The 24966-nt window shown below is 37.6% G+C and overlaps 1 protein-coding gene across 10 annotated transcripts in view; it reads right to left on the bottom strand.

Moving 5' to 3' along the window:
• The window catches only part of DMD (dystrophin), a 1313294-nt gene that overhangs the window by 101036 nt on the left and 1187292 nt on the right, over positions 1–24966 (bottom strand). For all 10 annotated transcript variants that reach the window (XM_054840966.1, XM_054843533.1, XM_054803063.1 and 7 more), the window contains one exon: positions 13320–13380. In XM_054840966.1, the coding sequence (XP_054696941.1) occupies positions 13320–13380 (61 nt within the window). The remainder of the gene's footprint in view (positions 1–13319; positions 13381–24966) is intronic.

The following is a 24966-nucleotide window of genomic DNA, read 5'->3' as shown; positions in this document are numbered from 1 at the left end:
AAAAAGTTGCAACTACCATTTCTAATTTTGGGGAATTGTCTGAGCATATGAAGTAGGTGCTATGTTGCTAAAGGCATTTCAGTAGTACTGACTGCAACGAGGAAAGCATACTGCAATGAAAAGCATCACAGGCAGCCGCCTAGAGTACATTATTCAGACTAATTGTTATTATTAAATATCTCCATTGTAGCACCGCTTAGAGAACCTAATTTAGAGTTGACATCCATTGTGTCGCATGCTGTATTAACAGAAAGGAAACTTGCCTTCTCTTGTGAAGAGCTGAGCTGGTGAAGAACGTGATTTGTCTTTATGCTACGTCACGGTTTCAGTGCGAGATGACTGGAAATGCGACTGGTGTGAGGAAGAAGAGCTGCTGAAACATTTTATAAATTCTCATTCATGATAGACTATGGTTTAATGAGTAGTCAAACTTTCTTCCAGCAGCGTTAGTATGAAAGCCCCTCTCAGTCTATTGGTATGCCTTTGTGCCGGTTTAAAATGGCCTGGCCAATTTTGCCCTTGAGTTGTTGGCTATTGTGCAAGCTACTGTACTTGCACACAGCTCTGCTCAAGATGGCTGGAATTTCATTGTATTGCACAGAAGAGAAATACAGCAAAATATATAAATTTGACTGAGAATGGTTGTGTCTATTGAGTCTGTAAGTTTTTTTGCTAGTGATGCATTTACTCAGAACTTGTTTCCCTCTTGCTGCTTGGTACACGCAGGAGTCACTGGATAACCACTGAATGATGTTCTCACCAACAACCTTCTTCTGTGAGCACCACTACTCATATCAAAGGGGTGTTCAGAGCAGGGCTTTATGTTGAAAATGCAAATGTCAACAACCGATTATATTTTTTTGCAGAGAATACTAGAATGCTTATGTGCTACTGCTGAATGCAGCTGTACCTAGTATAATGGACAGCCATGAGGCAGCCCGTTACCCTTGAGAGTCAATGGGCTCAGGACTGATATTTCTGCAGTACCTTGCCCAATGGTATATTATCACAGAACACGAAGAGGCAGAAAGACCCTCTTCCACTCAGTAGGAAAAACTTTAGCAACTAGTTGGAATTCGGAGGGAGCCAGAAGCAGAGTATTTAACAAATATGGAGCTGATGCATGTTAATGAACTGACGCTGTTTGGTGGCTTCCCAATATTGTGAGGCTACAAAGGTTTAGAATTTATGGAATTAATGGAACTTATCTGGAACAGAGAAAAGAATTCGAGATATTTCTGGCAATGTCAGCCCCTGTCAGCACTGATGGACAAGGAATTCAAGGGAGTTTAAGTTAATGGAGCCTGCTGGCATGTGGATCTAGATCACCTCAGTCTTCTTCAAGATAGGTCAGCCACCTGGATAAGAAAAGAGTATTTTTGTTGTTCTTTAAAATTCTCTGTTAATCCACATGAACAGGTAGAATGTGAAAAGTATCTGCCTTTTGTGCAGAGGTACAGTTAAACTGATACAGTGGTATGTAACCAAGGAAAAAAGATGCTCCAAAATGTACTCTGAAGTTAGGCGATGGAGAGCGCAGCAGTGCCACAAACAATTTCTAAGTTCTTCTCACATGTCATTCATGCAACAAAGTACTCTGGGCTACTATAATTCATTTTATAAGTATTGTTAATACAATGAACACAGCATCTTTTAATGAGCAAGTAATAGCTGAGGCTGAATTAGATTACTGCTAATTAGAGTGACTGAGTACTAAGTAAAAATCTCAGAAGATGATGACAATTTTAAGCAGAAATCATAAAGAAAAAATATACTTGTTTGGTGCAGGAAAAGGAGATAAAATATTTTAAGGATAAGCAACACTAACACTACTAAAGTAGGCATAAAGTGCATGTAGGAGACTGAAAGGATAGGTAACGGAGGCAGGAAAACACTGTGTAAAATAGTGGAAATGTCAACACAGAAACACTGAAGTTTGAAAGAAAGCATCTATTTTGGTCTTTTTGAGCTTGGGACTTAATAACAGTCTAAGGAAGAGTGGAAAGAAATCTGTAATTAACAAGTTGCATTTAGAAGTCATCAGCACAACTAAGTGAAATGAAACTCCGAAAGGAGAGGTGCTGGGGTTGCTGTTAGGATATGCCCAGGAACTGAAGACTAAAAGCGGTGCTAAGAGAAAGTAGGGTAAAGAGGGTGATGGGCTGGAGGCAGTGGGAAGACTGGGTCTGCAAATGGAGCATTAGAAGGCAAGGGGAAGATGCAGAAAAAGTGAATGGCAAATTATTACAAGGCAAACCCTGACAACAAGCCAAGAGAGGACAAGAAAGGACAGTGGGAAGATGGTTTGTTGAAAGTGGTGGAATGACCTAGAAGAATGTGAACAGTGAAAAGATTCTGAGAGTTGGATGACAGGAAATTGTTAGTGATCTTATTAAGAGCTTTTTTAGTGAGAAAAGGGTACAGAAGCTAGAAAAGACTGGACAGGAAAAAAAAACATGGACTGGAAACAGACATGAATTCCAGGAAAAAGGAGGGCAATGTTCTGGATATTGAACAGTGTCAGAGAAGGGATTTGTTTTGTTTTATCAAGGACAGTCCTAAAAAAAAAAAAAAAAGAATAAGGAAAGAAGTAGCAGATAAGCTTCAAAGAAAATACATCACTGGAAATCAAAAGTCTTAAGTCATTTTGATATGCTCCTCGTGTCTAAAGGACTGAAGAAGTTAAGCAAATAAGACTTGTTCTCTAACATCCAGCTATTTGATGTTCTAAGTGTCATTCTTCCAATTTCTTGTTTTGAAATATATTATCTGTAACTGATCAAGAAACTTGCTATGACCTCAAAGGCAACCCGTTTCAAACAAGAATTTTCTCCTTCAAACAAAAAATGCCTTTAAATGTTATTTCCCTCACTGTGACAAGCCCTTTGCTTTGCGTTGTTACTGCTGCACATCAGTACAGCATCAGCTTGTTGAATATGTTTTCCTTTGTTGTGGACAGACCAAATGGTCTGTCATTGGGTGAATATTCCTTCTCTTTTTTTGGCTAATTTCTAAATAGTGTTCACAAAAAAAGCCCCCCACCAAACAAAAAAAACCCCCAACAACAAAAACCCAAAACCCCAAACCCAAACAAACCTCAAACATTGAAACTGAAGATCATTCAGGTGGGTAGTTGGTGTAAGTTTAGTTTAGGCATACTTCAGGATAAAGATACCATCTAGAAACAACAAAATTCAGAGCTGTCTGATGTGCTTTTAAGTCATCTCTGAAAGTACTGAGTATGGCTGTCACTTAGAGCCAGCTTTTCTTTTGTGCTTCACATCAAAGGCAATTATGAAAATCATGGGGTTTCTTTCCACAAAACACAGTAATTTTTAAATTATAAATGCAAGCTCTCTATACCTACTGAAACTATCATCGTGAGGTTTAGATTTAAAAACAATATCCAAACCCCTATAGGTTTGGGTTGTTGAATATATCTGAATGCTAGTTCAGCTACAGAGTTCAGTTTTATGTTTTAAACTGCTTAATTTCAGAATGATTTTCAAATGAACTTGAACTACATTGTCTTACAAAAGACACATTGAATATCAACATTGTCGTGAAAGCAAACTTCTAATATTCAATAACTTGATAGTCGAGATTCAGTAAAACACAGCAATAAAAAATAATTGAACATCGCTGCTATCGCTAAAAGCTGATAAATATACAGAAAAATATTTCACATTCAAACTTCTCATACACTAATGAAATTTGCTCAGTAAAACTGGCAACTGCAGTATGGCTGGAGCTGGTGATAAAATGGAAGTAGAGGATGCTTTTAAACACATAACTACATGAAGGGCAAATTAATGACATGCAAAACTGTAATCAAGATGGAAGAAAACCTATCATAAATGTAGGTTTGTTTACTTCAGAACTTTTCTAAGTTTAGCTGTTCAATCACATTTATCAAAGTCAGGACATGATTTATAGATTCCAGGGATTCTCAGCAAACATGGTTAAAAAACCCTCACTGACAGGAATTTTGCCTTAAACACTTTTCAAATCGTTCCTTAACTGTTTGGGCAGAGGTAGTCCCAGGAGTAACAGAATGCATATATGTGCATATAATACGTTCTTTTAACTTTAAGATTCCAATCAAATTTGCATTTTTAAACCTTCAAGTGAAGTTTTAGTTGAGGGAAGATTCACCTATGAGTTTACTTCACATTGCTATTATCTCTATGGTTATATCTGAAACTAAATTATACACAGATTTCCTTAGGGACATTTACAGTCTTCTCTATGGCTGTAATCTGTTTACTACTGCTGCTGCTGCTAGTATCTAGCAGTATTTGCAATTGCTTTAACTTTTTCTATGTTTTCTAAAAGATGTGTAGGTGAGGTCAGCCAACAGCCTTACCATTGATGAAGTCCTACAGCTAAATGCAATTAAGCAGAGTTAAACTGAAGATGAAATAGTAGATAAAAATCACTGATCTGGGAGGACACCCGCAGCTCCTGATTTTCTAATGAAGGTGCAGCTTTTCTGCGCTTCAGTATGCAGTAGAATCCGTTAGCTTTTTGTCACATTCTTTGCAATGTTAAAGTGGATATCAGTTTGATTATAGAACCGCCAGGATGGCAGATGGTGGATTGGAAAATACTGCTTGGAAACAAAACTTATTTTAGTATTTCAGTATTTTTATTAAATTGAAATTTAATACTTTTTCATTTGTCTTCCTCATATTTGTTTATTCCACATTTTCAGGTCACAACAGCTAAAATACTGGAACAAACCCAATAAATTTGTATGACCATATACTCTTTAACTCCCATCTTCTTGAGATGTTTATGGGATATTTCCTGCTGCAAAGGCGTCTCCTAATTATGAACAAAGTATTACACCCATGTCTCAACTAGAAATGCTTTGGACTGTGATTAAAATCTTAACATGGTATTTCACGTTGGTGATACAGTTGAGATATTTGTATGAAGTCATCTGTTCCCAAGTCAAACACTGTCTTTTTTTTAGCTAGATCTTAAAATGTTTACTCCATGCCTGTAACCTCTTTCTCTAGCAATTTTTCTTAGTATGCTTCATGCGGGATGTCATAACCCTCAAGCACTGAGTTTTATAACATTTTCTTCAATAATATAGCTTTTAAGTGAAAAAATGGAATTAACTTTGTTAAAAATGAAGCACAAAAAAATGTATTTCTGCCCCTCTGCTCCTATATTAGCTCTGCAGTAGCGAACAGAAAAAGCATCTTGCAAAGGAAAAACAGGAGACAGGTACATATTGAAATTCAAAAGGCAATCTGGGCTATTTACTAGCTAGATATTTAAAGCCCTTTTTTCTACTTAAATGCTAAAATAGTAGAAAGTTTTCTAGCAGATGTCTAGATAAATACAAAATACCTGAATGAGACTGAACTATTGCGGTTTTAGATATTGAAATCTTTTTTACAACTTTTATCTATTGCATGAAAATTCAAATGTGAATGTTAACCCCCCCATTAATTTACCATACAATTTCATTAACATAATAGTGTGCAACTTCACATCATAAAGGGTGAAGTATGGAAGCGAAGAATAAAACTTATGCCAACAACTTCACACATATTTACAGCAACCTGCATTCTTAGTAATTTATTGCTGTATTAAGTGAGTTTGTGCCCCCCCCGGCCAAATCCCCAACCTAACACTTACATACAGCATTTACGTAAACAAATTTTGGCCCTGCTGGAAAAGAGGAGGGAGAACCTAGACACACAGAGTGAGTAGGCGTTAGGTAGCAAAGTTTGACCTCTACTCACTACACTACTCAGTAGGCTGCAGGCAGCGTTTGGTGTCTGCGCTGGGCTGGTTATATAAAGAGTGCTACTTGATAATGACTCTCTGTTGTGTTTTACCATAATCTCATTTTCTGAGCTCTATTGCCATGGAAAAAACATGAATGCTTGTCTCATCAAAACTACTTGTAAGAAAAGCAATTCATTCAGAGATGTTGTGATGCATTTTTTTATGGTTTGTTTTTCTTAAATTATCTAGCCATAGATTTCCTAACATAAAAAATTGTCTGATGAATACTTGAAATTCGAAACAAATATATAGCATGCAAGAGGCTGCCAAGCCTATACATCATATTTGAAATTGTAATTTATCTCATAAAGTTCGACTTTTAAATCAGAAAATGAGAAGTAAGAAAAATGAATATAGATCATTCCTAACCTATTGGTTAGAATCTTTACTTAAGTCTAAATGCAATGTTACTGACATTTATACAGTTCTCAGTTAATTCATTTTATGTTTCCCTTAGAATCTATGACCCCTAAGCATAATATACACACAAATTAGTTCTCAGGATTGAAGATCTAAAGATAAGGATATCACAGAACTGGTGTGCAACACAGAAATGATTGCAGCTATTATCACACAAGAAAAAAAAAAACAAAACCAAAAACCAAAACAAACCATTGAAAGGGATTCAATAAGGACAAAAATAGGTGAAACAATCCATAGTCATGACTCAGTAAGTAAAGACTAAACAAATTGCTGAGGACAAGAATTGTGCCAAGACAGGTGGAGAATATTCTGAAAAACAAGAACTTATTGCAGTCTGCAGGAGAACTGGCATCTTAGAAGGTCAGAGGAAGAACATATGCAAGAGAGATTCAGCAGCTTCAGGGAGTTCAGTTTGGAAAAAAAGTCAATCTGGGAAAAAATCTGACCTTGCCCTGACAGACAGGCCACTTAGAGAAACAGAAGCAGCCCAGCTGATACGTCCGATTATTGCATTCTCAGTCTTCTCTCAATTGTTACATTGCCCTAGATGCCAATACGAGAGCATTACACAGGCTACCAAAGTCTGTGCACCCACAGCAAATACAGCTGGTGACGTAAATTGTACGTATCCATATCCACTATTTTCATTGGTATTGAAACATATCTTAAAATGCGTAAGTTAATTATAGTGCTGCCTTATATTAGACTGATAAGATCATGAAGAAGACAAAAATGGTACAGCAGGTGAAGAGGCATCAATTTAATGTTGACTCTCTTATTATATGGATGAAATTTTTCCTGTGTGGAACGGGGAAATAGTTGGTCTGCTTATTTGTGGAGCTAGCTGCATCAGAAAAGACACTGAACCAAGGGCAATGCAGACGATGGATGTGGCAAGCGCTGTTTTGGAGAAGCTGTCAGTCTTCGGAGGAAACAAAGGAATTGTGAGACTTCTTGGTATAACAAGAATATGCAAAAAAATCTGAGATATTGTTCCCCATTTACTTCAAGATTTCATTGGACAGTTCTCAGAGGCTGTCTTCTCTTTGTCTGTCGTCTAAATTAAGTATGTAATTGATCTTTTAAAAAAGAGAAGTCTGACAGGCAAATCTTTCTATTTTTCCCCTTAATATGTCTAATCTTTTCAAGTTCAAAGCATTCCAGGGAAAATCAAACATAATTCCTATTTCTGAATCCTGCTCATTAAACACACAATGTTTAAAACATGGCTTGAAGTATATGACAATAAATTTTAGCTATCAGGAGCAGCTGTAAAATTTATTTTTTTTATGGAAGAGCTGGCATATACTCTATAAAATAGGACCATATTGTATATAAGTCATTCAACTTTATAAAAATTATATTGGCTGTGTTAATTTTTTATTCTTGATGATGTGTAACACAGTCAACCTACCTTTAACAACTGAAGTAAAATGGAGCGAATAAAAATGAAGTAAAAAGTAAAATTCAAGCAAAAATCACATCCAGCTTACAATAAATATAACAATTTCAGCTACTATAAAAGTAAAAAATATAAGGTTATGTAATTATATTCTATTACTCTATAAAGATATGAACTCCTTGTAAAGTATCAAAAATTTACTTTTCACATTACTGCCTATAAAAACAGTTCATTTATAACTCTCCAAGCCCCAGAGCTGGAAAACAATGAGTAGCTGGATTTAATGGATTTAAAATGTTGATATGTTCCTTTTAATTAGGAAAATAGGAAAGCCAGATTCCATCTGCAATTCTCATACCCGGCTCATTACTAAACTGAGCAAACAACATTACCTGTATAACACGTTTTAAGATTTAACCTGCACGAAAATTGTCCCTGCATTATTTAACCTCTCTGTAATGCTTAACACTATGCACTCTTCGCAGGGATTTGCACCGAATGAATTTGACAACAAAGCTTAAGGAATTTACTATCCACTTAAACGTGAGGACTGTCCTGTCAAGAGGACCCAGATCCATAAATGTTGTGTAAAGCGCCCGAGGAAGCTGCTCTCTGCCCTCCGGAGCAGGCACTGCGCTACACGCGGTTTGGTGGGAAAGCACATGGTTTCCGTCAGTTGCTGCCCCTAACGAGAGGCTACAGCCCTGCCCCCGGACTCTGCGCTGCCTAAGATATGATAAAAATTGCTGCCGAGTACTTAGAATTCATTTCAAAACAAATTAAATCCCCTTCAGTTACTTCGCGTGTGAGGGCAGTAACTCCCTGCTGACAGATGGTAACGAAGTGCAGACCCACGGTATCTTCCCCGAGTGCTCCTGCTCAGTCAGCGGGAACACATCTGTTTATAACCTCCGCTTGCATTTTAAAGGTACTTAAAGGCTCAAGATTTCTCATTTATTTACACTCCAAGTTTAAATCTTTGTGACAAGTTTTGGAACCAAGGCTTCACAGCCCTACAAATGATAAAGAAAAACTCTGCACTTGGACGAGCCTCTGAGAAATATCAGATATTTAATTTACGCTTTTACGCTACATAATTTGCATCATGTAAAGGCAGACTGCAAAGTATTATAATTTTTCTTTCCTTCAGTGTTGGTGTGGAGAGTTCAGAACTGAAAGACAGGAAAAGATCATAAAAGCTGTGCTTTTAAGAAGCCAAAATAATACCTTTTTGGTACTTGGTAGATAGGTTAACTGTCAGCCATATACATGGTTTTCATACCTTGCTCACAGCATCACTCACTACATATACATAATCATACATTATTTATTTACAGTTCTCCACATCTCTCTCTGTTCCGTCTGACAGATATTTCCTCCTTGCTTTTGCATCTCATACTTATCTACATTCTGCAGAAGAAACAATTAACCCAAGTGATTCTACCAGAACAGCAACTCTTTGCTTTATTTTATCTTAGCAGAATTTAATTCAGATAGATTCATTTATCCTGTCTCTAAGTTGAACAAGAGTAAAAGAATCATGACTTTAATCTGTTTGCTTTTACAATGAAAACTCAGGGCTCTTAGCTTTTTTCTGTGTTGAAATTCTGCATGGTTAAACAACAATTAAAAGGGAGATTAAAAATTAAGACAACAAAGAAGCATGTTTATAGAAACTGGCCCGCTAGATCTCCAGTGTGAAATACGGAAAGACTGCAGAATCTAAAACTAAGAAAAATATGTGTCACAAGCTGACACATTGAATGCAAGTCAAATACTCTGATAGGAAACTACAATGTGGAAGAGAGTTAAGAAAGTGGAGATACATCGTCCTCGGAGTCAGCTCACTCCATGGCTAATTTGTATGGATAGGCTCATATGGATCTTCTCAAGGAGTCAAATCTATGCTCCTGAGAATCCAGCTTTGTCCTTAGCAGGACAAAGTTCAGTGAACCGCTATAATCTGTATAAGAAAATAAGCTTGGCTGGGAAATAACTTGGAAGGCTTCCTTTGTGGGAAGTACTGAGATGAAAGACTACTGTATTTTTGCAGAAGCATTTTAAATCCGTCAAAAGAATGGTCACAGCAAGAGGGTAAGAAGACAGACACTATTAACTGGCAAGTCAATATACCGAGGAAGAATAATGTCAAAGATTAGTACAAATATAGAAGTCACAACTACTAAATTTCAACACATCATGATGGCAGGACTACTGAATTTTTTTTGGGAGAGAAAATATGTTGCAGGCTTCAGTCCAACTCCTCCTCCTTACATCAAGGCAACAGAGATCTCCTAGCACTGTGTAATGGACACGTTTGCTGAGCACAGGGTAAGCCACACACACGAGAGATGCAAACATGATTCAGAGTGTAGCTGCTTAATGTCCCCTCATGCCCCGGGAGGATGGACATTGAAGAGGAATTGGGTTGTGCAGCATGACTGAATGCTTCTTCTGGTACTGCAAAATCCAAAGTAGACATTTGATTTTGCTATCTATCACTGCTTTGGAGCAGCACCTCTATCTGTTTGATTGGAAGATAAGAATGTGCGCATGTACACATGCACATGTGAGATCCCTTTCATCACGGGGTGAGCTCTGCTCAGATGTGATCTAACCTGAACTGCGATGTTAAAATCTGCAGCCTCCCTACCTTTGTTATCTTTTTTAGAATTTGAGACTTTTTTTATCTTTTGATACTTACTCAGTAGTCTTGGTGCTGTGCATTTTTTTCATTTGCTTTTCAGATTTCTGATGTACAGTAATTGCCTGTTTTGTCTCCTAAAAACTTAAGTTTAGAAATTTTAATGAATACCTAAAACATTACTGAAGAGTACAGACATGCCTGTGCCTGCTTCTGCCTTCCTATTTTCTGGGTTGCACTCTAGTAAGGGTAGGATCAAGGTCTTCAAATAACAGGACTGATTAAACTGAAAAGTATCTTTTTATATATTCCTCTCCTTTTTTAATTTAATAAAAACTTTAAATCCTGTACCAGACACAAGGAATATATCAAGGGAGAAAAAAAGATCAAAAAGAAAAGTGTTGGATAAAATGTATTTTCAAGCAATTTTACATGTTTTAAGTCAGAGGCAAAACGGAGAGTTTTTTAACTCCGTAGCACCTTGTGCGCTGGGCAAGTGCTCAGTACCCAGCAGCAACGTTCACTTGCTGCTTGGGAAGCCAAGATATTCCTGCTGCCCCAGACACAAAAATTTGATTTCTCAGTTTGCTGGGAAGAGAAGGGTGAGGCTGATCTGTTGGCCTAGCTCGTCATCTCCACAAGGAGGGAAGCACATGAAAGGGTAGAAGGGAATCCCCTGAAATGCAGCAGCTGGTGCAAGTCCATGACACTGAAGTTTCCATGAGGCTGACAGTAGGTCAAGAACCTACAAAATGGCAGTGACTGGGAATGGCTGAAACAGTCTGTACACTGCTTGTAATTATATTTTTCATGGCAATGATGCTTCCACCAGTACAATTTGGAAAAAAAAATACTGGCATGAATAATCTCAGGAAGGAATTATTGAAGTGATAGCTTTAGAGGCAACTAGCTGCTACAGATTAATCAACTGTATAAAAATGAAATTTTAACCAGGAAAATTACAAGGCTTGAAGATACCTAGCAGTAAGTAAACATTGCTGCTGAAGATTTAGCACTAAGTACCGCTTGATTTATGGACTTATCAAATGCTGTGTCATTGCAAATCTGAAAATGATGAGATAAAACAGTTAAGCATTGAGAGAAAATCAGATAAAATGAAAAACAATAAAACATGTAGCAAATCTGGTTAACAAAGGAGGCTAGCACCTGTATTCTACATTCATGACAAAGAAAATGATGTAAACATGAAGAGAAGGCTATCTAGAGCTACTCAGTCTTCATGGAAGCTTCATGAAGTAGAGCTAACAATTGACAGAAAAGTATCAAAGAATAAAGAAATAATATGCCAAGTTTAAAAGCCAAAATGGTACAGAAAACAGGCAATTTAGTTGTGTGTAAATGTGAAATATGGGTGATGAGAATGATTGAAAAGAAAAATGACTGAAGAAGGCTGGAGCAGGGAATAGATGTAGCAGCTCACTAAGACTCATTAAAACTTGACTGGTTTGTTTTACATCTCAAGGACAGCAAGTTTTTCTAGAAAAGAGGTGGTTGAATTTAAACTTTAATAAACTAGTACTGCTATAACTCTTTATGGTTATTGAGATATGTTCTAAAGTGAAAAAAAAAATAAAACAAATGTATTCCTTTGAATTTGTAAATAGCCTAGAACAGAAGACGAAATGGAAAGTTGACACCAAAACCTAGTAAGGAATAAGCACGGGCACCACTGACCATTTTAGCACAAAGAGTTATGCATGGCTGCTGGATGTGAGTAGCACAGAGAAGTGGGCAGCACAGCATGAAATGCATCTCATGCCTGCATTAAGAATTGCCAAGGCACCTCTCCCCATAATGGCAAGGTATGTCATGGGAAAGAGAGAAAGAGGAACTTTTCCTTCATAGTAATGCCATAAACTGACTCTGGCGTACCAGAGCCTCACCTTGCTTTACAGCGTTTGTCTCCTGTAGATTACCCCTCCTCCCTGATAGAGCTTTCCATCTTCCTTGTGACTGTTTCATTATTCATAGCCAAATGCAAACATCAGAAAAATTACAGATTTAACACAACTGTAAACCAGCTTAGCCAGGTATAACTGTACCTCTGTATTGTACTACAGACTTAGCTTTCCTCACGTGTAACTCAGATGCTTGCTCTGAAGGTGCTGTAACAGTTCACATGGTTGTGAAAGTTGCAACGGAAGTGCCACTGCAACAGCCATCTGCAGCCAGATGGCTTCAGCGACACTAGTTGAGTTGGCTGAGTGTTTTGGGAATATAAGAGGAACTGCAGGAATATGTGTATTAAACAACACCCATGTTTCAGTTACTTGCAGTACAGTCCTTATCACAGGTATTGCACCACCTGTGTTCTTCAGAAGTTACGCATAAATAGTTCAAGGCACATATTGCAGATCATAAAGAAGTAAAGACAGAAGGAAAAATGTATTAAAACTTCTTTCTTATTTGCTGTGTAGTGGTTCTGTTTAGGGGACTAAACTAGAAGCAGGTGTTTCCAAGTTGTTTTTTTTAAAAATTTTCCTCTCCCATTTTTATGCATACACATCTCTTAAAGCAAACTGACTTAATTTGGGAAATAAACTCTAAAGGAATAGTCCACAGCGACTAATTTGTCCCTTGTCATTCCTCAGCAACAAACTTTACCAAGTAGTGTTCCTAAAAAACCCCTGTTATATAAAGTATGTGCATTGCGAGGTTAAAACCCCAGTATATCACATTCACAACTGCAATTTGGAATGTTTTTTGGTTTTGCAAAACCTGCCATACATACTATTCAGTGGCCAAAGGCACAAATTCAAATAAAATCCAGGTACCCCAAAGGTTTCCTTAGTTTGCTGGTGATTTACAGTAGCATAAAACCAAACAACTTACAAATCAGTGCATCCTACTGTGGCTTAAAACAACTAGCACACTGCTGTGAAATTTATTGTACACTTCATTCCTTTTTGTTCTTCCCATTTAGATACCATAGGAGCAGCTCACAATAAACTAAGGAAATTACCAACTATCCTCATATATGACAAATATGAATAGCTGGAATGAATTACTATTTATACTCACTTGATATAATACGGCACTTTGTTTGGTGAGATTGCCCTCTCCCAGGGGCCTTGGACAGAAGCTGTTAACAACAAACAAACAAACAAATGAATAAATAACTGCACACATACATTCATACGTACAAACATACCTAGAAGAGAAACACGGAGGTCAAGTTCAAAGCAAACAGGAAAGACAACGTTAATCTCTAGAATTACAATTTTACACTTGGCCGTGCTGATAGAAGTCTGTTTGCTCGGTTGCCCATGAATTCCGGAAGGATTAACCTGCTGTTCTGAAATTTCTGTCCTAATCTGAGAGAAATTGAACTCATTCAGCTGCAAAGATAAATACAAAAAAAAACAACCCCTCCTTGACTACTAAGCTTACAGAACAGATAGGAAGCAGAGCGAGCAACCTATCTTTATGGTGTGTTCTTTTACAGGGTTCCTCCTGCTAATATGTTTGACTGGGTTTTCTTCAATTTCTTTTCCTTGTGTGGTCAGCACTTTCCATCCTTCCAGGAACAGAATTATGCGCTTATCTACATTTTATGTTGAGTGAAGTGACACTGAGATGCTATCTGAGTATTTTGTTTATTCTCTTGTTGACTATTTCTAAGTGGAGGACAATTTTATTTTTATTTCTCGACATCGATAATTGTGTTGCATTGACTTCCAATAACAGCAAATAATGGAGAAACCAATGGTGTGATCAGAAGAAATAGAGAGGAAATGACATTACTGATTCTTGGCTATCACACTGTTAAATGTCAACATCAACGTACAATGTAATTAAAACATTTTTTGACAAAGTATTATTTAAAATTGATTGTAGGGAAACAATTGTAAATAATTTTTATTAGAGGCTTTATTATAGGTAGAGATATCATAGTTTAGGCCATAATAAGAAAGCCAATTTTTTTTATTAAAAGTTTCTTATCTGTCAAAAACAGTAGGACTAAGAATTTTCTTTTTTAATATGGTGATTTCTTAATATGAAAAGTTTTCTAGTTGGAAAAAAAAAAATAATCCTGTTTGCTTCACCCAGTGTAACCCTTCTTTTTAGTGACCCCTGCTGTTCGCAAAGGAAAAGAATCATTACCGAGACAACTAGTAATTAGTTGCTTGATCATTTGGCTCTGAGTATTTTCTTTCCCTCTCTCATTCAAAATAGACACTTTAAAAACACCACTCCCAAGCTGCAGATACTTTAACAAAGCCAACAAATCACAATCCATACAAATAAAAATGAACAATATACACATTTGATATATTTTGTACCAGAATTGTCAACCACATTCACAGAAGCCAGTCTGCAGAATTAAATATACTGTTCCTCTCTCGCCCACGTACTGGAGTGCAGACAACAAGATTGAAGGAAAGAGATGAAATGTGCTTATAAAAATGGATGTATAGGGAAATCTTGCTATTTTGGTAGAGTTGCATGCACAGGAATTGTGAAGATGGGCTGGAAAGTGGTTAGGGACCCCACAGAAGGGAGATAAATCAGACAGCAGCAGTGGAGGAAGCTGGAGGCATTCTAGGTGGTCTGAAAACATTGACATATTCCTCAATGACCTGGATGAGGGGACAGAGTGCACCCTCAGCAAGTTTGCTGACGATACAAAACTGGGAGCAGTGGCTGACACACCAGGAGGCTGCACTGCTGTTCAGCAAGATCTGCACAGGCTGGAGAGTTGAGTGGAGAGAAACCAAAGGAAGTTCAACAAGGGCAAGTGTATGGTCCTGCACCCAGGGAGGAACAACCCCAAGCACCAGTACGGGTTAGGCGATGACCTGCTGGGAAGTAGCTCTGTGGAGAAGGACCTGGGAGTCCTGGTGGACAAGAAGTTACCCATGAAACAGCAATGTGCCCTTGTGGCCAAGAAGGCCAATGGTATCCTGGGGTGCATTCAGAAGAGTGGGGCCAGCAGGTCAAGGGAGGGTATTCTCCCCCTCTGCTTTGCCCTGGTGAGGCCACATCTGGAGTCCTGTGTCCAGTTCTGGGCTCCCCAGGTCAAGACAGACAGGGAACTACTGGAGACCAAAGGGCTACAAAGATGATGAGGGGGCTGGAGCATCTCTTGTATGAGGAAAGGCTGAGAGAGTTGGGGCTATTTAGCCTGGAGAAGAGAAGGCTGAGAGGGGATCTCATCAACACTTATAAATATCTAAAGAGCAGATGTCAAGAGGAAGGGGCCAGACTCTTCTCTATGGTGCCCAGCGACAGGCCAAGGGGCAAGGGGCACAAACTAGAACACAGGAAGTTCCATCTCAATATGAGGAAAAACTTTTTTACAGTGAGGGTGACCGAGCACTGGAACAGGCTGCCCAGAGAGGTTGTGGAGTCTCCTTCTCTGGAGATACTAAAAACCCACCTAGACGTGATCCTGTGCAACCTGCTCATAAGTGATCTTTCTCTAGCAGGAGGGTTGCAGTAGATGATCTCCAGAGGTCCCTTCCAACCCCTACCATTCTGTGAAAAGGAGAAGGAAAAGCAACTGGGAACAGGGTACAGGCTGAGGAGTGGAGCAATGGGTTTCATGTACATTTTATACAATGCCGAGAAGCTAGGGAAAGGAGGGAATAAGTTTGGAAGAAATATGAATGTGATAATCCTGTTTTAGTTTGCTGGTGGCCAAGGAGTTATAAAGAGCCTACCACAGCATCTCTGGAGGTCCTCCTGTTGTCTTCAACCCCCAGATAACCATCTGTAGCTAAGCTGAGTGTATTGCTTTACTATTACTTACATAATTTTGCATTCTTTCAAAAAGAAAGGTGAAATTAAATTTCAAAGATACAAACCGTGAAAACAGGTAACTCTGAAAGTGTGCAAGAAACACTGAATTTGATTACAGTGTTAGATCTCATGGAAAAAAAAGCATACTGCACTGCCATTGAAGTCTGTATCATGACCCACACGTAGAAGAGCACAGAAGTGTGTGCATTTTCAAATATAAATACTCAAACATACCTATAATTTATATATGATCAAATACTCCTTCTTGGAACAGGGACTGCCATTTTGTTCAATGTTCGTAGACTGTGCAGCTGCAGAGCTGTGAAGGCTAAGGGTGCCAGTCATCATGTCCAACTTTTAACCTTATTTTTAGGTTCATACAAAACTCTTAACTATGATGCTTAGTTATTCTTTCTACAGGTGAGAACATAAAGTGCTGTAAATGTAATTTTGGCGACTGATCCGATATTCTCCATTGCCTAGAAGGGGGTAGGAAACTGAAGCCAAGGAGTTAGGCATAGATTACAATTTCATTTTACACTATCAATTACTTGGTGATTTCTTTGTATGTTTTTATTCAGTAATACTAACCTGTGTGTTAATATGTGGTCCATCAAATAGTTTTAAAATTCCTACTCAGTGACAACGATAAGGTTTCTTACCCATGGGAATTGGTATTATCTGAGGACTAATTCAAATAGGATTATACTAAATTACAAATTTTTTAAATAAAATACACTTCACCCTCTCCCAAACAATCATTAATATTCCCAACAGGAATACCACCAAGCTACAGTTCTTCCACTTTAAGATTTGGTTTTAATTCAATACCTTAGATTAATTCAATACCAATAGATTGCTGCATAATTTTTGGACAGTGTATCTCTTCTGTTGCTTCTGAATTAATCTGGGTAAGAGCTTTGCAGTCATAATATTATCGCAGAATCTTACATACGATAGCATTCTTGATACATTAGAAGAGGAAAAAATACTTTGCTTTCATAAGAACTAAGCGCTTTAGGAATAACAAACAATTCTGTGATGTTCTGCATAATTGGATTTAGTGTTCCTTCAAGAGATTGCTGTGTAGCTGTCTATAATACACTTTCAGTTTCCTGGATGATTCTAGCCTTGCATAAATTTGAGTTGACAAAATACGTGGTACTTATTACAGCTATGCTAAGAGAATAATAATTTCATTTTTGGCAGAAACCCAGAAGCTGAGAACAGCTGTTTCTTATCTCTGGTTACCAGTACAGGTTTACTATCCATTACAAAGCTTGTGCAGGTAACGGCCATATATATTTAATTCTTGGTTAAGACCATTTTAGCTGTCCATCTAAAACTCTTGCTAGCAAAGACAGTATCCCTGTGTGCCGCAGCACTCAAGTAGCAGACATTTTCCTGCTTGCTAAGTGTAATTCAGAAGTGTTTTATTGTTCTAGCTTGCACAGCGTAAGAACCTATTACCATACACCCAGCTACTTGCAATGCTGTTGACTGAAATTAAATGCTACAACAAAATATGGCGCATTTTAAGAGTGAATTTAAATTTCCCTTTACTTTATTTGCACTGATATATATTTTAATGGTTACCTAATTTGAGAGTTTTATTTCTTTCTGTTGGTGTGCTAACATCTGAGACTTGCTTTGCCTATTCCACTGAAGTGAACAAGGTTCTTGACGGTAAGCCTACATCCTTATTTATTTGCAGAATGTATAATGAAACAGTAGCATGCTGGCCCTCAACTTCAGCAGTGTTTTAATCTATGCAGGGATCTGAATGAAATATTAAATAGGATGATAGTATAATTTTATCTGTGTTTATATTACCAAAATAATCTGATAAATATTTCACTTTAGCACTACAAACATAATGAAAAATACATGTATGTTTACTAATAGCACACTATTTCTTCTCCAGCTATACAAAGAGTAAATTTATTATGTCCACATTTAAAAGTTACTCTCAGTGGTCCTTATTTACATAGGCAGCACACACTTCTAGTCACTATATAATAGCGTGAGTGTATATTTTCAGTTCTAAATACAAAGAAAGTCTTTTGACTCTTAATTTGTCACTAGGGGTTAAAGCATTGGGAAAGAGTTTTAGGACAGAAACCACCAAGTAGCACTGCCAAGTGTCCATACACTGTTACATATATCTTCTCAATTATTTTTTCTTAGAAATGTATTATATATGCATTTCAGCATCATGGTAGTTAAAGCTGAGCTCATTTATATGTTCACAAGCGAGACCTGCACTACCTACTTGGTGGCCATAGTAGCTGTAACTCAGCAAGATGCTTAATTATGTTCACATTTTAATAATGCTAATAATTCACTGATTCAGCCTGGGAACTTTACCTGCATGACTTGCATTGTTCTACCTAACTAATGTTATCATCGTTAGTATCTTTATGCAAACACAGAGCTACGAATTTGTTTATTTACTCACATAAAGTTTGTTTTCATACCAATTATTTTCACTGCAGCAAGGTATGGAGTTGGTGACTTCAGATAAAGGCGGGCAGGGAGGGCAAAGTGATGAGACAATCTTTGCATCTGGACAGATTCTGATTCCCCAAGAGTCAGAAGTTCACATCTGTATAAGGTACCTTAACCTTTCAAAGAAGATGCATTGAGTACTATTCCAATTCTTTTCAAATGAGACCATTATAAATGAGAAACTATTGCCCTCCACAGACTATAAAAAGCTTATGCTTCTCTTCCTGAGAGAATATGCTAAAGAAATGTTTCCTCTCCATTATCAGTTCATGAAGTACGCTGTCGGGATGCCATCTCCAATACGTATGTATGCCTGCGTGACAGTGCCACAATACAAGTGTTTGCATAATCTAGGAGTTCTTTGAGATCTTTTGCAACAAATGTCACTATACACCTGTAAAATATGATTCCCCTTTACCCCAGATTTATAGAGAATTGATTTCTAAATTATGTGCATTTATTATTGTTCTAGATGAGACCAAAGAACAATTGGATTGCGTTGTGTAGCACTGAGGTCTAATGTTGCACCGTGTAGTTGCAAAACTTATGTCAGAATACATCAACTACACAATTTAGAAGTTACAAGGCAGAAACATTAATCAAAACCTGTCTTTCATAAGGACTACACAGCATGGGGTCTATTCTGCTCCAAGTCCTAGCTCACGGTGCTGCACACGCGGATGGATTTGCAGGCATTTCGGAGATAGAGAGCTCCTTCTCAGCTTGGATTCTGCAGACATTTACTGAATATACTGTTTTCAGAACACTTCTAACCATTTTGAAGAAGTGATTATTAGTCGTGAAAAAGTTCAGCATGCGATCAGGGCCAATTATTACGACAGTCATTTTACAAGAAGTATGAAAGAGGCCTTTCCGTCCTGCATTTCCTGCTGGAATCTTTATGGCCACCTTAAGATTTCTCACCTGCAACCTAGGGTCAACATTATATGATACGACCTAAATAATGCACACCTTTAATCATGAACAGAAGTTTCCAAATGCCACTTGTAACACAAAATATAAAATCCATCTAATGCTCATTTTCTTAAATGTCACACTACTGTAAAATGGTAAAAATACAAGCATCTACTTGTTTAATAAAGAAATGCTGCATGAAATACAGCAAAGTGATATAGTCTGTATTGATCCACATGTCCCAAGTTACAGGTACTTCATATTGCTAACTTCTGCAGTACTCTTATGCTCTTAAAAATAAAAGTTCTTAAACCAGCTCATCAAATGAGGTCATAAAATTAATCAAACTGGTGGTGATTTTTTTATGCGAATGTAATTAGGTAAATAGAAAAATAAATCTTTGTTAAATATTCCATGTCTCTCACAGAAAACATAACAAATTTTTTAATATATCTGTATAGAATATACCTACCGTACCACAGTCCTGGCGTTTGAGGACAAAGGAATGTCCTAAATGGAACACAAGGTACATCTCATCACAACATGGAGACATGGTTAAATGCATCAGAGTTAAATTTGGCAGTGCAAAAAATGAAGCAATTTTTGTTTAGACTTCACAGATCCAATGTTACTCCAAAAAGATTATAAAATATTGTGGAGGGAGATTCTGTCTTAGCAACATACTAATTCAGATAGCGGACAAAAGTATAATAGACAATAATGCATCATTTGAGTCTTATACTCATTAAGAGTAAAAAATATTACTTGCAAATTATTTAGCATTGCAGAATATAGGACTCTCTACCAACCAAGGATGAAATACAGAAATTAATTAGGCTGCTATAAAAAAAAAAAAAGAACAGAAATTTTCCTGACCACTCCCCCCCAAAAACCTTCTGCTTTAAAATAAATATTATACAGCATTTTTAAATTAATGACAAGTGAAAACCAAGAAAACAAGAGAGAAATATGTAGAATTAATTATTTTTTACTACCATTCTAAGGTATTATTTTATTGGAACCCCTTTTTTCACAAACAGAAGATATTTATTACAAGGAAAAAGAGCTTGCTTCCATGTGAAGAGAAGGGGAGAACATCATCATTTGAAAAACGACTTTATCATTTTGTTCAGGAATTTGTATCCCTATGTATTATAGTGGAAAGGGTTGCTTAACACAAAAGTGCAGGTAAGCAGAAAACATAGGTATAAAGCTGGAATTCCATAAATACTCTTTCATTGTGAATCAAATGTATTATTAAGTTTTATGGAGAAATTCTCTGTTGTTTTCCTGAGAAGAAAATATAATGGAAAAATTAAAGCCCACAAGAGAAGGACTAGTGATCATATGAGCTGATGGCATATTTTCACTGTAAAATTAATTCTACTAATTTTATTCCAAAAGTAAGAATAAAGAAATTCTCTCAAGATATGCTAATGTTATATTTCTTGTAAAACCCTCGGCAGTCAGGCAAAGGCTAGCACTACCAAAAGTTGTAGCTATGGTCATTATATTCTAAACAAGGAAGAAATGGACATTTCCCCCTAACTTTAAGCCAGATTTACCCATCACACAAGTCTTCAGGTTGAATTGTTACCCAGTGCTGCTACGAATTCACCATGATAATAATAATAATGGCAGGATCTGTGAGATGAACCTTTTTTGTTAGTACTTTAATAGTTTTCTTTTTTCAGAAGCACATGCAATCACTTTGCATTTATATGAAATTAGGGGGAAAAAAAAGTCTTCTAGCAACCAGGATCCTCTAGTTACTATGATTATATTTACATGCAATAATAAAATCCCTGTGCTTCCAGAGAGTTCTCAGAATTAGGCTGATTCTTTTGTGACCACTTATCCTCTACCTTTATATTACTACTTGGTAATATTTTCTATTCAAAACATTCAATTAAATATTAAAATCATATATCCAAAAGATATGGATGAATGGATATGGTCGTCAATGTCTGCATATCAAAAGTGATATCTGGAAGACTATATAATATAACGCATGCAGTGAGAAATAAGAGAGAAAGTTTATTTTCTAGTGCTAACAGCTCTATCTATCAGGTGGATGGGTAACGTGTCTTAAGAGTCCTAGAGCACTGTCATTTTTAGAGTCAGATGTCTTAATTAGCAGGACTTGCCCTTTTAAAGACGTCTGCCTGTGCAAGAAGGAGCTTCACCAATCTTTGCCTTGCATAATAATCTAAGCACTCACCCAGAAGGTGAGAGATTTGAGTACTTGACTTGTCTCCCAGCTTGAAGGAATTCAGATCCACGTCTCCAGTTTCTCAGGAGAGTGGCCTAAATAACTGAAGAAAAACAAAGGCACAGAAAGAAGACAAAAAAAACCCCAACCCAGTTCTGAACCTTAACAGCTCTGAGCTTTTCCTGAGAAGGAGACACCTAGGTTACACAGCCCACTCCTGTGATCATTTTTTTTTTTATTTTTAAGCAACAATTGTCTAACATAAAATGCAGCAGATGTACTCTGATCACTAGCTTGCAGTACAAACTGTTGGCTTCAGCGTTCACAACCTTTCTGTTTCTGAATGAAAGCTGCTATGGCTACCCCATTTCATGTTGAGGTCAGTACTGTTCCTGCATGGAACTCCAAAACTTAAAAGGCATAATTAGGTATCTGCAGTTAAAATAGAGTTCCTAGCACATATTCAGGTATGCAGATTTAAAAGTCTGGTATCAATGTATCCAGGTAGCAGACGCTTGTAGCACAGGAAATACAAATCACAAAAAGTTAGCCTTTTACACTTGCAAACCTAAATGTTCTTTCTGTTCCTTGTATTTCCAGGTTCTTTGCCTTGACAAAAAGCCTGTGTTCTCTGAGCTTGGGAAGCACAGGCAGCGCCTGGGATCTCCCAGTCGCGCTTGTAGGTAATTGCCAGTTATATCGGAGCGCTATTGCACGCAGTCACTTCATTGACGTGCTATACATACTAACAGATGGCTCATACTGGAGCTGGACAGTAAATTACAAGGTTTGCTTATGCTTTTAAAAGATGTAATACCTTCTATTTTTCAGCAATCACAAGTAATGCACATAAATGAGCTATCACATTAAAAATAGGATTGATAGGAGGCTTGTTAGCAGAGCAAACGATATTAAAAGCAATCTGACATCAATCCTACCTCTCATTTATTGCAGCTGAAAAAAAAGTAATAACTGTTGTGACAAATATTGGTAGGTCTTCCAAAGAGAGACAATGTATCCCATTCTTTGTAAGAGGCAGCATCACAGAGAAAAATAAAGAAGTCAGAAAAGTGAAATTATTCCACAGGAGTCACTGAAAACTCTGGAGCTAGCATTATGTTTGAAATTTGCAGGTACTCTTTTTCACACTTCAGTTACTGTATACAGTTTCCAAATTAAGCACCATCATCCATGAAAGGATCACAGATATTTAAAATTACTTTGCTAAATATTTACCACTGTCTTTAATAGAAAGGTGATTTTTTTTTTTTTTGCTATTTCCCCCCCACTCTGATTTAGATCATCCTAATTAAACAGCAAAACCTTAAAAACCAATAAAGTCACTCCGTGGATTCACGATGCAATGTCTTGCACACGCGGTACATTTATCAGCTATATCTTAACAGCACTCACTTGCTGTGACTGCTGGGAGCCTCTGTCCTTGGCAAGGAATAAACTGAGAAGGAGCTGGGGCTCTGTAGGGACTGGCAGAGTGGAATGAGCTTGGGGAAGCATGAAGGACTGGTCAGAAGAACAAGGGCTGAGGTGAGAGAGCCCAGCAAAAAAAATGTAGGAGGCCTGGAGAGAGGCAAGTTCATGTGCTAGCAGAAAAGGAAGGGCTGGTTTTGGTGGGAGTCCTTTATACTTGAGGGCAGCCCAAAGCCTTGGTATAGACACGCAAGTGTATACTAGCCCCTTTGTCATTACTTTTTTAACTCACAACCAGGAGACAGCTGAATTTTCCTGTGCCACAGTATAGATAAACACCGACACCTGGTCATTTAGAAGAAGAAAGAGTGGAAAGAGAAGGTCAAACCGCATGAAAGGACAATGGAGAAGAATTATCCATAAATTAAAAACGCACAAAGGAGGAGACTTTTTTCCTTTTTCACTCCTTATCTCTCTAGCTCACACCTTCCTTCCCACCTCTCTTAGAAATAGCCATAAGAATAGCTCTTAGAACAGGCTGCAAGTGCTTAGAAACAAGGACTACCACTTGATTTCTTGCCTGCACAGGGCACGACAAATATGAAGTCGCTGCATCACTCCCCTATTATTTTTGTGCTAGGTTTTCAACAGCCCTGTGCAGCTTCAGTTCCAACCAAACAGGAACAGCTAGATGATGCTCTAATTTCTGTATATAAAATAATAACAAACACATAAAAGCCATTACCACAGATTAGGAGCTCATATTTATTTCTTCCAGACAGGAAAGAAATGTAATTCAGTCACTGATTTAATGTGAACTTGACTACAGTACCACCCTTTTTGCAGAACTACTTAAAGGTAGATCAACTCTAAAAGGACAATTTGTCATATAAGTATATAAACATAGTTGGGAGATGACATCACTCGCACCTTATGGTAAGCAAGCATTTACGGTAGATCAAATGAAGGTGAATTTAATGGCTTGCACTGAAAGCCATTAAATTCACCTTCATTTGATCTGCCCAATTCTGTTTGGCAACCCTTATGTTTGACTTGTTCATCCCCCAAAGTACAGATACAGAAACAAGACTAGCGCTAGATGGCAAAGACTCTGGCACTCTCTTTCCTGCAGTGCTGCCTCTCCAGTAGATGTGCTTCCATCACTGTAGGGAGGCAGCAGAGGTAGTACATGAAAAGCATGGTATTTGCCTGAGGTGTAGTATTAGCCTGATTAACTTGATTCTGAGGAACTTGATGCTTACGAATGATGGGGCTGATAGATGCACTGGCAGTTTTCAGTGACCAAAGACTTATCTACAGAATCCTTGCCAAGTATATTTGCAGTGCTTCAAATACCTAACCTTTGCACGCACATGTAAGAATATGCATGTCCACATGTATTTGCACATACATCTAAGAAAGATATAAAGAACAAACAAATATACATAGCCAAATCATTGATAAGAAAATGGACATTTCCAAAATCAACACATGTTCACCTGGCTCCTTTTCCTAAAGCAATCCTTAGGTGGTAAGAAGTGTCCAGAATTATTTCCACTCTTTGCTAGCTCTGGTTAGCACGCAGAGGAGTAATGTATTGTCTCAGCGTCTCACTAATGGTGGGTGGACTAAAAGAGGTGACTATCAACACTGAGTAACTTTTAGATTTATCTATTTAATCAATAAGGCCCCCTAATGGGTCTAGGACATAATTGTCACACAATTTGCCTGGCTACACTCAGCACCGGCACAGTGAAAAATGATGTGACCTTCAGTGTGATAACATAGTTCAGGTCACTCTGGTCTCTTCCAGATTGTGGCACAGGCTTGCTTAATTTACCCTTCAAATTTATTCTTTCACCA

The sequence above is a fragment of the Grus americana genome, chromosome 1 (genome assembly GCF_028858705.1).
Source record: "Grus americana isolate bGruAme1 chromosome 1, bGruAme1.mat, whole genome shotgun sequence".
In the NCBI taxonomy this organism is placed as follows: Eukaryota; Metazoa; Chordata; class Aves; order Gruiformes; family Gruidae; genus Grus; species Grus americana.
Note: the sequence above shows the minus strand (reverse complement) of the source record. Positions and strands in the feature narration are given on the sequence as shown.